Raw genomic sequence first — 16658 nt, forward strand, 5'->3', positions numbered from 1 at the left:
GCATGCGGTACTCACTTATTAGTACTCTTGCCAGGAGACAGCCTTATAATCGTTAAAAGTAATCTGTAATGCTTATGAGACCGCCTCCGTGGTCAAGTGGGAGGCCGGAAGGTCGGGGGTTCGATCTCCGGCCACGTCGTACCAAAACACCTTAAAAGATGGTACTTGTTGTTGCCCTGTCTGGCGTTTTTGGATTAAGGGTCTAAAAGAAGAACTGGTCGGCTCGGGGTAAGTATACTGTGCGGTATTCATGTTAAACTGCGGCATGGCATCTCAGTGGTCTAGTACTATCACATCGGCATCAGACCGGACTAGTACAAGCAGCCACACAAACACTCACACACACAGGTGCATGCACGTCTCTATATCAGTGCAATAATCTTGGACGCGACGTTAAACCCCATTTCACCTCACCGCATGCGTTTGATATCCGAATCTCCCATGATGAGTGTGTTAGAATTATGACAAATCGTATAGGCTGACTGCATATATGTCGAAGGTAATTTATCACTTTAAATCTGTACACCACTTCATATAATATACTAAATTGTCGGAGTGATGAAAAGCGAAATTAACCAACCAATAAATTCAATTTCTCTTAGTCCAGAAACGTTGTACATCTGTCTCATTAAAGTCATATATTTATCGTTATTTGACTATTATTAGGCAAGTACTCCCTGATTTAATGTCACAGTCCATCAGATAATTTCTTTATGACAGCACCGATGCTACTCAGGTGCCTATACGACCTCATCAGCCGATCTCTTGTCTATGCCATTATGATACTGATCCTTGATTATCGCGACTGCATCTGTCAACCATGTCCAAGGTTGTAATGTAATATTGCGTGAGTGGTTATGGATTTAACGCTGCGTTTATCACTACTTCCGTCCTATGACGGCGGTCAGTTTTTAATCTGAAAAGAAAGCCTAAAGTGACGCAGGTGGTAGAGTGCCACTTTGCTTAAACCCATGGACACGGGTGTCGTAATGGAATATAATATCTATCTACATCATTTTCTTGGCAATACCCTTACCACATTCATTCGCAAACGCTTCCCGTGCTGATATAAGATGAAACACATTGGTCTATATATCGGTTTATTAGAACGTATTTACAACCCATTGCGTTACATGCCTTTAGCCATAGGGACAAAGTTGACATCGAGGCCAGTGTCGAGACAAACATATCACCATGTGAATCAATACAGCGGTACAGGAAGCATATTTATTATTATTATAACAACAGTCGTCGCTCATATTCGCAAATCCACGCCTTTCACAAAGTGATCATGGACCCCACCTCCATATCATGCATAAACAATGATAGTCACAAGACACATCGTCTCTAATGTGACCAAAAAGCGAAAATGTCGCATCAGAGTTTTAAATGGGCTTGCGCAAGCAAATTAAATGTCCCCACGCTTTTGCTCAGGGGAAGAAGAGACTTTTTTTAAAAAGAAAAGTCTTAATTTTACAGTAACTATGTGAAATGAAACCGGAAATATCCCCGAGATAATTATGACATGGAACGAAACATTCATAAAAGCTATACTCATTTTACAAATACAATGATGACACCAGCTGTTTGTGCCGGGTTTTGGGATGTGGTACAGCGTGATCACTTCACTCTAGATCCTTGAAAATCGGTATAGTACCACTCAAGACCTGGAGACAGCTTTCTCTGAAGTAAGTTGGGTTGACAACAATTTAATGAAATCGCAAAAACACAATGCCTTTCAACTGGATACGCTAAAATAGATTTCTAAATTCGTAAAGAACAATAGGTGGATATGATGGGCATTGGAAATTGCCACCGAAGAGTAAAAAGTTCCCCTACACGATGAGGAACATTCTACTCGGATAAATGAATGAAATTTTCAGAAATACTACTGAAATATTTTGAACGTGAACTTCTCATCAACAAAGACAATTCGTTCCAGTGTGGAAGGCACATTTAGATTATCCGACTGTTACAACATACCAGTATTTAAAAATCATATATGATCGCCATAAAATGTTTCTGCCAGCATGTGAAAACACACACATGTACATGGTCATAATGTGATTGGTATGAGGGGAGAAAATGGTCATTGGAGTGAGTGATTGAGCTGGGTTTACGCGACTCTGAACAGTATTCGAGTTACATCACGGCGTGTCAACTTCATGTGGGAGCAAAGTCCAAAGTGATGCAAACCTTATATGTTTACCACGAGTACGGGTATGATGCTGACAAACCTAGAAACATAATCGGTGCGAACCGGGATTCCAACCCACTGTCAAAGCTTTCTGGCGTGCCCAAGGAATGCAACTTTGCACAGCTAATTACAGCGCCTTAGACGACTGGGTCACCGCGCCCCCTGACTATTGGATTGTTGAAACCGTTTCTTTTATTGCCCTATTTGATCGCACACACAAACTGCGACAGATACTGGTGTATACACGTGTTACTTTATGTACGCTTACTGCAGCCACGAAAACGGAGAGTTCTTTCTGAACGTACCAACCAATTACAACGGAATTAGACAGAGGTCCTGGCATGCGCTCGGGGTACTTTATGTACGTTGACTGTATCTGTGTTCATCTCGAGGGAAATATGTTGATGTGTGGAGCACAGGTGCTGGGACGTTTTTGTTCATGATAAAACATTCCGTCGATCTTTAAGTTTTAATCCATCTTAACGGTCAAAACGGTTTAACCCATTTTGCAATAGGCATGCCATCCATCGTCTTGCGAATGTCATTTTATTATCATTTTGATTTATGATCATTTTTTTTTACTTGGATGGATTCCTTTTCGGAAAAATCACAAGATCTTTATCCAGACGATAAGCCCATCACTAAACAAGATTGCTCCGTAGTCAGTAGCCAATCTGTTCTAAACGGAAACAGAACTCAGTAATGAGTTATCAGGTATTATGTGATATGTCTTTCTTATCATATTTGTGTATCCCTTAGAATATCCACGGTGCGCCATGACATACAAACTGATGCTGTTACAGTGTCTAAAATATATATTTTGCAAACTAAATCTCGACATCCCGCTGTCACTGTCTCGATAGCCTGCGAGTAGGCCATACATAAACATACATGTAGATAGACTCCATGATTTGCAGTTAGCATTTCTGTTATCCTTCCTTCTTGGAGGGCATGGGTCGCCCAGTCTTCTGAGTAGAAGCAATTTGCTGTCTTGAGTTGCGTCCCTTGGGCATCCCCGAAACATGGCATTTTGGGTTCGATTTTTCGATACGTTTCCAGAGTTGTCGGCATCATACTCGTTTTCCTGTTTCACCAAAGTGGTAAACATCTAACACACTCATCACTTCGGGCTTTCCTCCAAAACCAAGCAGACACGCCGTGATATAACTGAAATACCGTTCAAAGCGGCATTAAACCATCTCACTCACTCTTTCCTTTCGGTACAGTGGATTTCAGTTAGACAGCACACCGTTTGTAAGGGGTGAACGGGATATTACGAACAGTACTCAACGAATGTGAATGATTTACCATTCAACCTGTGAATGAGTTACGTAAAACCATATCTGTCGGTTACATGTATACCAATGTGAGTCAGCATAAAGGTAACCGACGACCACTGAATCTTTCACTGCTTATTCCCAAACCAGGCTTACATTACTGTGTTAATATTAGCGTCACGACGTTTTCTGTTCATGTTTTGCTAGATATGTTAATCAACTTGTCGCAAAGGTTGAAAATCAGTGGGGTCGTGTAGCGAAAGAGAATATAACTGTGACGTATTTAAGCCATGTTTTACTTGGTCTTCGAGCCTTTGTGTGACTGTAGCTCGATGGCTTCTTTATAGTAACTGCGACCACTGTGCAATCTGTCCACCGCTACCATGGCGAGTAAAAGCCCCATTTAGTTGCCATGAAAATGTTAGCATATATCAATGTTGATCTTGATATGCAAAACAATACGCATCGTACAACAAAATCATATTGATGCCAAACAGATATTTTGATTCTCCCCTCTGTGTGTTGAGCAAATCTCCCTGTTTTTCCCCCTTCTGCCAGTATAGGAAGAATGCACACATTTAATATTATACCCGTTGTACGCTGGGGAAAGGGACAGGTCAGTTTGTCCAATGAGATCAATGATAAAGGAAACACTGTTTCGGCCTTATTTAACCTACTGTGAATTTATTGTGAAAAGACAAACAATATGGACGAATACATGTACATGTCATGATAACGTGATTCAAAACTATGATAGAAAGAATGAACAAGACACCATTGTATATCACATATGCTGACATGTACACTGACCAACATGCAACTGATGCTGTATATCAAACATTGGATAGTGACGATGGGGATTCGTGGTCAGAATGTTCTCTCGTACGGACAAAGTTCAGATCCCCACTGAGGTTCAACGTGTTAATCCCAATCCTGTTGTTCCGGAGTCGTAAAACCCCATTTACCCATTAACACAACAATACAAAATTATTGTCGATTTCATTATCAATGCTTTCACATATAAAAATATTTGCAAAACATAACAAAATCCCTCTTAATCACACCTGTATGTAAGTAACATCCCCTAGGTTCCTTTCCTAAAAGTAAGAAATTATTTTACAAACGTTACTGTAAATATGGCGTTGTCATGACGTTCTAAATATACTTAAGAAGGGGCTAATTGTACCAAAAGAGCTTCAGTTTAGCTGCAAGTTAATTAAATCCAACGTGTGCATCCTTTAGTTTCTCACCGGACAATAACGGTGTTCATAGGCTGGAAAAATAAACAGCGCTGGCTAGTTGAATCGAGTACTCTATAAACCGAAGGTTTTTTTTATGAATATGAATATATCAGTAAATAATTACCCTCATTATAGAAAGAAAATATTTCACTTTCAAATAAAAGACACAACATGTTGGTGGATAGAAAGACCCCTAAAATACATTGTGCGACTAATTACATCCTTTTTCATTTTAAGAAACGTACCCATCAAACACATTATCGGTTGGGTTAGAGAGATACATCATGTGTATAGCTGTCATAATTCAATAACATTAATAGATGCTACGTGCCAAAACACTTCACTGTTACACTATCACAAATATGTCCAACAAGCACAACCTATGCAAGCGTCAAAAATACCAATATGTTAATGTATGTATTTTAAGCACTACTGCTACATTCAACACACGTGTTTCTTTCAAAGCCATAACACGTACATTTCACACCTATTTACACCTGGTGAACAGTTTCAGAAATGTGAAAAAATATGGAATGCTTTTAGTTCGAATTACAATGCGCCGAAGAGAAAAATATACATGATATTATAATAATGTCGTCCGCCCATTTTGAATTCATCTTTGGATAACCAGCATCTCGGGGCTGAAGATGCCTTAATGTTTGCTTGTTATTGGCAGTGTTGATGTAGCATTACAACTATGCTGGTGCATGACACATCTCCTTAAAAGTAACAGTAAACTCTCGAAACTGTCATGGAAAATGCTTATTGAAACAATGTCATCAAAACCGGGGCACCAGGTAGATTCGCACTTAACGACATATTCACAATGACACAAGTCATATACGAGTATGTACGACATATAGGAAGGATTGAGCAATATCATTAGGCACGATCAACGTTTTATGATTTATGAAACACACATTCATCTAACTGCCTAGATCAAAAGTAATCACAGTAAGCTACAATTTCATATATAATAGATAAACAACGTGAATATCAGACATAAATAACATTCGATTCAAATGACAAAACAGTTTACACAATCACATCTAGTATTGGACATAAATACATGTATTGCAGATGAAGATACAGGTATAACGTATCACACAAATAGCTTATATATGTGCCAATAATGATGATTATCATCTATCATAAAAAGTCATTTTCCAAGTACAATGAAGGGCCAGAAATTGAAAACGATGTCAATCCAGTTACGTCTTGTAATTTGTCTGTTTAATGCTGCTAAAGATGGTTGTTTCTATTAATGTCAAATTTACTTTAACAAAGATCCATTGCAATTTGCAAGTCAGGTTCAAAATCCAGGTGTCTTTTTACTATGTGCTTCTGTCAGTTGTGAAGATATCGTAATTCATCCGGAATATGGCTTTGTAACCATTATTAGCATTGGTATAAAAGTATCAAGAAAAAGTTTAAGAAAAACATAATGTTACAACGTACCCATTGAAAACGATACTCGAGCTATGGTGATTTGGCTTAATGTAAACCGTCCACATGTGAATAAGCCATTACCAGAAGCTCCACTCTAAACGAGATAATGTGTAACATTTAGGATGATTAATGACAGACAAATACACTACTCGTTATCCGTTGTTCCCGTCATATTGAAAATAATCATGCATCATAAAGTGATATTTTCCCTGGCCTCTGCAAACCCCGGATATGGCATGGTGAGTAGGACATCAGAGGAGCATTATCTCTTCCCGTGTCTTGGAACTGTTTAGGTTACTTCCTCTTTCTCTCGAAAATATTCTTCTGAGTTCAACACGGAAGTTCTTGCCTGACACAACGTATATGAAAAAGTTTGCCGCGTAATTAATTTGTGAGACGACAGTGGCAACATGTGTCCAAGGTGTAATGGTGATGAAAACGTAAGGGGCATGTAACGGGTAACAATTCAGGTAGACGAACACTATCATAGTGACGGTGATTACAGGCAAAAGGGTTATGATGTACATGAAGCAGATTGTTAGTAGCATCATAGTGGTCTTGTGACGTCTCGCTGCTCCTCGTGTTAATCTCGTGGACGACGAGTTCTCATCCGCCATTGCTCGACTGACGCTCCGGATCTTACACAGGACAGATATGTTGCAGATGGACACGATAAGGATAGGAAGGATGAAGCACAACGCAAACTGATAGAAATACACATGGAGAGACGTATAAATAGCGGATAGTTCCGGCCGGCCTTCACATTTGTCCCCTATCTTGGTAACCATGATGAGTCGGAACATCTGGGTATAGGACATAACAACGAAGATAGCTAGTATGATTACCACGGCGCCACGTTGTGTGCACAACACATGCTTCTTGAAGGGCATGAACACAACAATTAGCCTTTCCTGGGCCATACACACAATAAGCCAAGACGACATCAAATAACACATACATTCAGTGAATACATATAGTTTACATCCTGCGTCGGTGAAGTAGGTGAACAGACTTGGCTTGTGAAGGTAGTAGAGCAGTTCATCAGCTGTTTTCACTTGCACTGCTACTAGGGACAAACTGTCGAACACTGCTAGTGCGCAAAGGTAATGACTGTAGGATTTTTCACGCAACATCCTTGTTTTCATGACCATGAATGAGAGACAGTTTCCAACAATTCCTACCAAGGCGATAATTGGCGTGAAAATGACCTTGAAAATGAATCCCCAATCGTCCGGTTTCATGTTCATCATTGGCGCTGAAAACAAATAACAACATGGTTTCAATGCACAAGTTTTGTTCAGTCATCAGACAGGTTTTAAGACAGTAAGAAGAAACCATAAATAAATTTAGCCTTTGGCAGAAGTTGTGTTCAATCTTTAATCTGACCTTGTTCATCAGTTTTACCACATGTGGCATTGATTGTTCAAATCTAACGTCTAACTTGACGCTCGCTCTCATAGACGTGATGAAGTTCATTTTAATTGGTGAGGCTGTGGCAGTGATTGATCAGATCAGATCAGATGCCAGATAGAGTATGTCGGATGGGGGATGGTCTTGTGGTTAATTAATGCCTTGGTTCCCCCGGTATTGCTGGAATATTGCCAGAGGTGACTTAAAACCATTCTTACTCGCACACAAGTCCCAAACTATGCCCTTGTCTGCTTATGAAATGAATGTCTAGTTACCTATGTAAAGTTATATTGATAGTATCTGTTCTAACTTCCCATGGGGCTTTATATCCATGACTCATTTGTTAGATTAAATATTGGAGCCTCTTTCCCGGTGTGAGGTGAACTGGCCCTTAACGTCCAAGGTTATGACGCTTTATATGGCGACGTTCTTGCACGAGTGTGTGTGTGGCTGCTTGTACTAGTCCGGACTGATGCCGATATGATAGCACTAGACCACTGAAATACCACGCCGCAGTGTAATATGAATACCCCACTCAGGCACAGTATACTGACTTGTTTTAGCCCCTTAATGCCGGGTGGCAGACAGGGTAACAACAAGTAGCATCTTTTAACGTCTTATGGTTTGACGCGGCCGGGGATCGAACCTCGGATTTTACGCTCTCCAGGCGGCCCCACAGAATATGAAGAAAGCCGGGCTCAATTACGGGAAGACTTTGCTGCGTCAATTGTGTTTGAGATTAAATACATTTAAACAGGTTTACCTGATTGATTGTAGCAAACACTGCCATTACAAAAGTTGGGATCCATTTTGCTGAAACAAACAGAAATTTGTGATTACAAATGAGGAATAGTATAATACATAAATTAAATATGTTTTATAGACCATTGTATTCAGCTTAGATCCAAAATACCTCACGTTTGTGGCCCAGTCGTCTAAGGCACCGCAATTCGCTGTGCAGAGTTGCGTTCCTGGGCACGCCAGAATCCTATGATCGTCGCGTCGAGTCCCGGTTCGCCACGATTATGTTTGTATGTTTATCAGCATAGCCGTGCACGTGGGTTTCACCGAGGTGGTCTAAGACCTGCATCACTTCGGGCTATTTCCCCACATAAAACTGACACGCCGTGATGTAACTGGAATACAGCTCAATGTGGCGTTAAACCCAATTCAAGTTTGTCTTACAAAATGTACTTACATTGAGTGAGTGAGTGAGTGAGTGAGTGAGTGAGTATGGTTTTAAGCCGCTTTTAGCAATATTCCAGCAATATCACGGCGGGGAACACTAGAAATGGGCTTCACAAATTGTAACCATATCGGGAATCGAACCCGGGTCTTCGGCGTGACGAGCGAACGCTTTAACCACCGCCCTTGTAATTACATTGTCCCTTTCTATAATTTGATGATTCTCGCATGCTGCTGTAGTTGTCTAAGCAATATCAACATATTCAATAGTATGACATTCCAGTATTTAATGTGTAAATATGTTTGGATTTAAAAATAATATTAAAATATGATTATGTGATGTATCACCCAATGACAGTGGTCGCTGTAGAGTTGAAATTGTTAACACACACGGATCATTATCTCTATTTAATTGTCCATGATGAATTTCCTCAAGGCTACACTCAAATGAAATACTTATTAACAATCAATTAGCTTAAATTAGATCTTGCATGTGGGACAGGTGCCACCGATGGTGAAGGAAACGCTCACCTTTTTGCGAGTACCTGTTATCATTACTATTGTAAGTAATTCATCAACACATGCTTACGATGTTGTCGGAATGGTACAATTGACTTTCAATAGAGATACCAATGATTATGGAAGTTTGGTTTGTCGTTTATTTTCAATGTACAAAATGTCAATCCTGTTTATGGTGTCCCCAAATGACATAATCAGATGTAAAAAATACTTTCTCATGTCAACTGTCGTGACATTTGACACTGTACTCGGTCTTAATGACTCTTGTAGCTCATATGTCTCGAAAAAAGATATGCATTATGGCCGTATGGCGTTCATACATGCATACTTGAGGAAATAATGTCTCTCTCCTCTCTAAACTGATCTGAAGATGATATCAACTGTGCTGCAAAACAATGAAAAGGACTTCCTGTCACTTAGCAATTCAAACCAGAAGAACTAAATGCTTTCCACTGAACACATGCCAATTACAGAAAGACATGCAACTTTATTTTCTGCTCCGCACGTTATGTTCGCCCGAGGAAACTGGTAGTGTTTAGCATGGGCTCAACAGTATGGACATCACAAGACAGCATGTCACAATTTACTCGCTATAGCTGGTCTTTCTTGCCTCCAAGCTTAGTAAATCGATGACTAAATGCTTCTTTAAAGCAGGAGCATGTTTCTCAACGGCAAAGGTATCTGTGACAATCATGTACATATTTATCATATTGTGATGTCGATAATAGACATGACTGTTATCCATCTCATGATATTTAAGGAGTTAAGGGACTGATAAGAGACATCAAAGCTCTGTGATTAATGAGAGCACAACATAGGTACTTTGTGACTGTAAGCCGCCTGTTGTATCAACGGACAATAAAACACAGGGTGTATAGATTCCATGAACAGAGAGGCGATTGTTTGCTCCCCTTAATTCACATATAAGATCATTTATGAAAACGAGAAAGAACCATGCTGATATAACTCGACCTTGCCAAACACCTTGTTTTATGGGAAACTCATCAGATCTTTCTCCGTTGTATGATATAAAAGCCAAGCTGTCCCTACAGCTATGGAAAAGTAGGTTCCAATATTTGCTTGTGACACCAAGTTCATGGAATTTGACGAATAGACCGTCGTGTCAAATACGATCGAAAACATTAAGCTTTCATTATCTAAAAAGGCAGCAAACACTTGCGATTCTCTTTCTAGGTAGAAATTGCGTAGACGGTGAATAGAGACATGATTGCTCAGTGTTCCTTTCTGAAACCAAATTGTAAAAAGTCGGAGGATTGGAGTTACTGAGTGACTATTTTTCTCTTCTACTTAAAATGATTTTCTCTAAGATTTATATGGACGCGATGTAAGAGTTTGCCCTGTAATTACGTGGATCGTGTTTGTCGTTTTTGCCTTAAATAGGTATGATGGTACCTTGTCTGAAGGCACATGGATAGTACTGAGTGTAACCACAAGCGCCTCTTCTCCCAATATTAGGTGCTCATTTGTGATACCATCAGGCCCTGGAGATTAGATTCTTTTAGGTTGTGAAAATGTGGTCTATTGTCCGCTATCCATTCTCTTCTGGCCACCCTTATTTCATAGGATCATTTAACCTATCAATTTTTACAATAGGGCTTCTAATGTGATCCATTTACACGTTGGGGGATATGGTTAGAGCTAGCCTTAATAAGACATTTACTTAGCTCTATGACATCAGGTTGTAAATTGTCAGACGCTATACATACGGAGGAGATAAACTTTCTAATGATGTTAATGTTATTCGAGTTTCACTAAAACAAAACAAATCTTAGTGTAGCTTGTTTGTTTGCCTTCTTGAAGCGCGTTGCAGTGACATGTCTGGCTACTAGCATTGTCCATGTGGCATGTTATTACAGAGGATTGTGTGATTGCACGTCACCACACTGACAATATAAGCAGTTTTGTACTCTCCATCCCAGGAGTATGTTTACCATCTGCCAAGACCTACCCTGTTATTATCGCCAAAAGATCGAATATTTTATGTAATATATTTTAGTATGATTGTATATGTCTTTTTATCGTCTCTCATAACTCAACGTGGGGTGGACCGCCTCCGTGGTTTAGTATTGGAGCAGGTTCGTTCACCGGCAGCGTTATACCAAAAGACGTTAAAATATGATACTTGTTGTTACCCTGCCTGGCGCTCGGCATTAAGGGGCTAAAACAAGGACTGTTCGGCTCGGAGTCAGTACACTGTGTCCGAGTGGGGCATTCATGACTGTTAAACTGCGGCATGGTATCTCAGTGGACTATCACAATACAATCGGCATCAGTCCAGACTAGTACAAGCAGACACACACACACACACACACACACACACACACACACACACACACACACACACACACACACACACACATGTGCATGCACGTCGCTATATAAGTGCAACAATCTTGGACACGACGTTAAACCACATTTCACCACCTGAGCAAAATATCCTTGCTCGTGTATTTTACTGCCGTATTGAACTGTCTGTCAGTGAACTGAAATCACTCATTCAGTCTATCTGAAATACATAACTCTCCTTATCATGTAAATGATGAAATGTAAAGACATAATCCAAACAATACTATCGCAGCGCCTAAATCTCTCGATCCTAATGCACAAGCAAACACACATTGGACATAATCGAACTCCAGATAACTCCACAATTTCCTGCCGAAACTCCCCCACCTGATGCGAGCAACGATTAATGAGGAACAATGCCATTATTAAATCTGAAGCGAGAAGGACCACACGCTACTTTCCCACAACACGATCTGAAGTCACTGACCATCTGTCAATAGATCATAGGGAAACGTGCTGATCGTTCCATGGGTACAACTCCGCACAAAAATATAGTGTTCTCTGACGACTTATCATCCTTAATGATGCGGCACTGAATTGTTTATGATTTGGGTACAACTCGGTAACTGGGACTTTGTTTGCATCAAAGTGAATTGAGGATGTGATATGCGAAAACGCGGTTTGATAGTCTGTATTAATGTTCTGTCTGAGCAAAGATGTAAATTGCATTTCATTAACCCTTTTCTTAATGGGGGCACGGGTGTCCTGGTAGCCAAAGGTGCCACAAATTGATGTGTAGTTGTACGTCCTTTGGACCATCAGAAAAAATATAATCGCTGGTTCGAATCCCAGTTCAACCCAGCTATGTTTCAAGGGATGACAGCACCATACCTGTGCTCATGGGTTTGACCAAACTTGTAAACGACTGCGATCTGTATCACTTCGGGCTTTCCTCACACATTAAGTTGACTCGTCGTGATATAATTGGAATACTGTTGAAAGCGGCGTAAAACCCATCTCACTTAATCACGAACCTTTTCTTTTTATAATGTAAAGTAAAGCGAAAGGACTTAAATGCTTTGATATGACTTTTAACATCATTGGTAGAGCGATCGAGTGTAATAGCTTGCCTATATTTGCACATGTGCATATCCGCGAGTCTCTATGCTGGTACAGATCAGTTGAAGCGTTACTTCACATTAGATCATTGAGAAAACATGATGACCAGAACGTCTCATATTGATAACAGTGTGACATCTGAACAATACTTTGACTTCATCGAGGTTTCTATGCACGAGTGACATTCCATATAGTTTCTAGGAATTACACATTGTTTAGGACATATGATTTAGCATTGTTATTTGTTTATTGTAAGTCAGCCTTCATTCCCTCGGGTCAGATAATCTGTAATTTCTCGTAGCTCTTTGTTTATTCACTAACTATTCTGTTTGGCAATTGGCGTAGTAACAACGCAGTTCAAACAGGTGGAAAGAACAAAATAGCCTCACACATGATTGAACACATGTTAGCCTTCCATATGTAAAAATACGTCCGAGTCAGCTGCCTTTGCAAAGACACCCGTGAAGCTGCATATATGTTTTCGCTCATAAAAGAAGCCTAGCTTCTTGGTTTAATGCACAAATCATACCAGGAATATCCAGAGAACAAAGATCCTTTTGGAGTCTAAGGAAAGACGAAATTAGTTCATATCCCTCTTGGCTCTTTCTGCATGACGAGAGCACTGTCTTCTTTGACTAATTACCTGGAGTCTTTATTTTGCATTCACTATATCAAAGACATATGAACATGACACAAAGGGAAATGTTATACTGAGTCAAAGCGTAGCTATTATTATGATATTAATAAAATGTTTTACCAATGATCAACGCTCGGATAATTTACCCTGAAAAGAACCAAACATATCTTGAAAAATGACCAGACATACTTAGGTATCCAAATATGACATACTTAGGTATCGACCATTTGAAATTCTGTTTATTTGCAAAAAGGAATCTGTTCTTGGAAACACTTGAAAAAATAGGTTTTACGCAGAAAACTAGGAATAGTGAATCCCCAAGCACAACAACCATCCACACCCCCTATAATATCTCCTATTATAAACTCCTATAATATCAAATACACGGCCCCTTATAATTAGACAATACGTCGTTGTGCAAAAAGGGCACTTGTTGCTTGAAAGAATTAACGAATGTGATCACTATTGTTACACGTAAGTACTACGCCATCTTCCCGAGACAGGAGAGTTAACTGACTATTAATGTCCAGTTTCCACCCTTGCCGAACTAGGCTGGTATTATGGAGTTACATTTTGGCTGGACTAACGAATCAATGCACAGTCCAATCACAATCGCGCAACGAAATCGAAATCCGGTACGTAAACTGTCGTGCTGATTTCGGTCGATTGCAAGATTTGCAAAGCATGTGTACCGCCAACTCCTTGTCAACAGATATTTTCCAAATCTTTTCATGTTTTTAATCAAGGCGCTCACGTGATTTGATTAACTTCGCGATGTATCACAATAAAGATCTTGATTATCGATCAGATCGTCTTGACTGGGCGCGGGATATGTATTGACACTACCTCGTCACTACTGTGTATGTGTTACGGGATATCTCTGGCACTACATCGTCAGTACTGTCTATGTGTTACGGGATATCTCTGACACTACATCGTCAGTACTGTGTATGTGTTACGGGATATCTCTGACACCACATCGTCAGTAATGTGTATGTGTTAAGGGAATATCTCTGACACCACATCGTCAGTACTGTGTATGTGTTACGGGATATCTCTGGCACTACATCGTCAGTACTGTGTATGTGTTACGGGATATCTCTGACACCACATCGTCAGTACTATGTATGTGTTACGGGAATATCTCTGACACCACATCGTCAGTACTGTGTATGTGTTACGGGATATCTCTGGCACTACATCGTCAGTACTGTGTATGTGTTACGGGATATCTCTGACACTACATCGTCAGTACTGTGTATGTTGTACGGGATATCTCTGACACCACATCGTCAGTACTGTGTATGTGTAACGGGATACATCTGACACCACATCGTCAGTACTGTGTATGTGTTACGGGATATCTCTGGCACTACATCGTCAGTACTGTGTATGTGTTACGGGATATCTCTGACACCACATCGTCAGTACTATGTATGTGTTACGGGAATATCTCTGACACCACATCGTCAGTACTGTGTATGTGTTACGGGATATCTCTGACACTACATCGTCAGTACTGTGTATGTGTAACGGGATATCTCTGACACTACATCGTCAGTACTGTGTATGTTGTACGGGATATCTCTGACACCACATCGTCAGTACTGTGTATGTGTAACGGGATACATCTGACACTACCTCGTCAGTAGTACATATGTATTGTCGGTTCACTCTGATACAACATGTTCTAGCCCAGGACACACACAGCGACATCTAATAGATGCACACATGCTGGGATGTAAATATAAGATTCTGTTCCACGTTTCGTAGTACACAGAGACACTATACCATTTGCCCCTTCCTTCCTACACTTACAACGCTAATTTAATTCAAATATTCTAGACAATGTAAAAAACTATTCATTTGTCGCAGTGATAGGAAACGGATAAATAGTGTAACATCAGCCTTCTCTAGTGTCACGGTTCCGATGACCACAACGATAACACTCTTCCCTATTAGGTACCTCTAATGTTGCAGTCATGACTTATCACATCGATCAATGTCCATTTTGGGGTCAGTCTTCATCTGATCTGTCACTGACCGGGGCAATCACTGTAGTCCGTTGAATCCCTAGAGGTCTGAGCTTTGACGAGCAATGATTGGCATCAAGGTGTCTGATCTTTCATACTCGGGTTGCTATTGCGACCAGCGAAGAGAGAGCAATGTAATTTTGCCCCATTAATTGTTTAGACAGTCAGGGTATCATTTTCTTAGAGTACGATAGCATCGTACTGCTGCCTCGAGCACTTCATGGGAATTACTTAAATCAGGCTTCATAATATCCGGAACTCGTGTCGACAAGACGGGATATATATCAAATTTTCGAGTAGAAGGATCATGTGTTATATTTCTTAATGCTGAATACAGAAGTGGCAGGACATCTGACATTTAGAAGCACATAGCTGATATCTCTTCAGGATGGGTATATGTTCAATTTGAAAACGCTCACCAAACCAAATACAAAGATAGTGCGTCATTGTTTTTCTCAAATGAAGTTATGGGTATTATTCCTTCACGTCAGAAATAAAGACAGGGCTGCTTCAATGATCTAACGCGGAGTTGCTTTTCTAAATTGAGGTAGGATCAGTTGGTTATGTGTTCGCGATCAAATTCCAGGTTCACTTCGATTACGCTTATGATCCTTGGTTTGGCATCACACTTGACAATCGTTCTGGTACTGCTAAGGGACGGAGATATGCACAGATTTTTACTACAACTATGGCTACATGGTAATCCATGCCCCTTCACGTAAGGCATAAACCCAAACACCGGGACAAAAATGCAAATTCCAAAATAACAAAAAGCAACTATCAACCTGCTCATCCGGGACAAAGAAAAAATAATATTGTTATCTCAAATGATACGTTAGTTAACGACATGCAGCATATTGAATTGCTGACTCTATGTTAAACGCACATCCGCATTTCCACATGACGCATGTCCGACACTTTCAATAGATAAGATACGCTCAAATATTGCACCAGACGGTTAAGATACACCCTTTGCCAACCTACATTGTAATGACGGTTGTTTATGTTTAAATTGAAATATCCATCATGTCGACGGTGAAATTGATACAGGTCATTAATCCGTCGTGTGTACTAGTCTCTATCCTGAAGAAGATTAATGCCGCAATGTGAAACAGACATACACCGAAAACTTCAAAGGAAGCCACTTTGCTGTTAACAGTTGAAAACAACGGCAGACATTGTCTACATTATTCACATTCGTTATATTTTGATTCATTTACGAGATTTGTAAGTCACATAACCAAAGACGGAGCGTAGGTTTACGCATTAGTTTTCTTCGTCGAG

General features: G+C 40.1%; 1 protein-coding gene across 2 annotated transcripts in view; it reads right to left on the minus strand.

Annotated features, from left to right (window-relative positions):
• Positions 1-2282: 2282 nt before the first annotated feature.
• Positions 2283-16658, minus strand: part of LOC124131335 (FMRFamide peptide receptor frpr-18-like) — a 145701-nt gene continuing 131325 nt past the window's right edge. For both annotated transcript variants that reach the window (XM_046494547.2, XM_046494548.2), the window contains exons 2-3: positions 8338-8387; positions 2283-7419 (exon numbers count right to left, since the gene is read on the minus strand). In XM_046494547.2, the coding sequence (XP_046350503.1) occupies positions 6416-7419; positions 8338-8383 (1050 nt within the window). In that variant the 5' untranslated portion in view covers positions 8384-8387 and the 3' untranslated portion in view covers positions 2283-6415. The remainder of the gene's footprint in view (positions 7420-8337; positions 8388-16658) is intronic.

Source organism: Haliotis rufescens, unplaced genomic scaffold (assembly GCF_023055435.1).
Source record: "Haliotis rufescens isolate VD_foot unplaced genomic scaffold, xgHalRufe1.0.p SCAF_1, whole genome shotgun sequence".
Taxonomy (NCBI): Eukaryota; Metazoa; Mollusca; class Gastropoda; order Lepetellida; family Haliotidae; genus Haliotis; species Haliotis rufescens.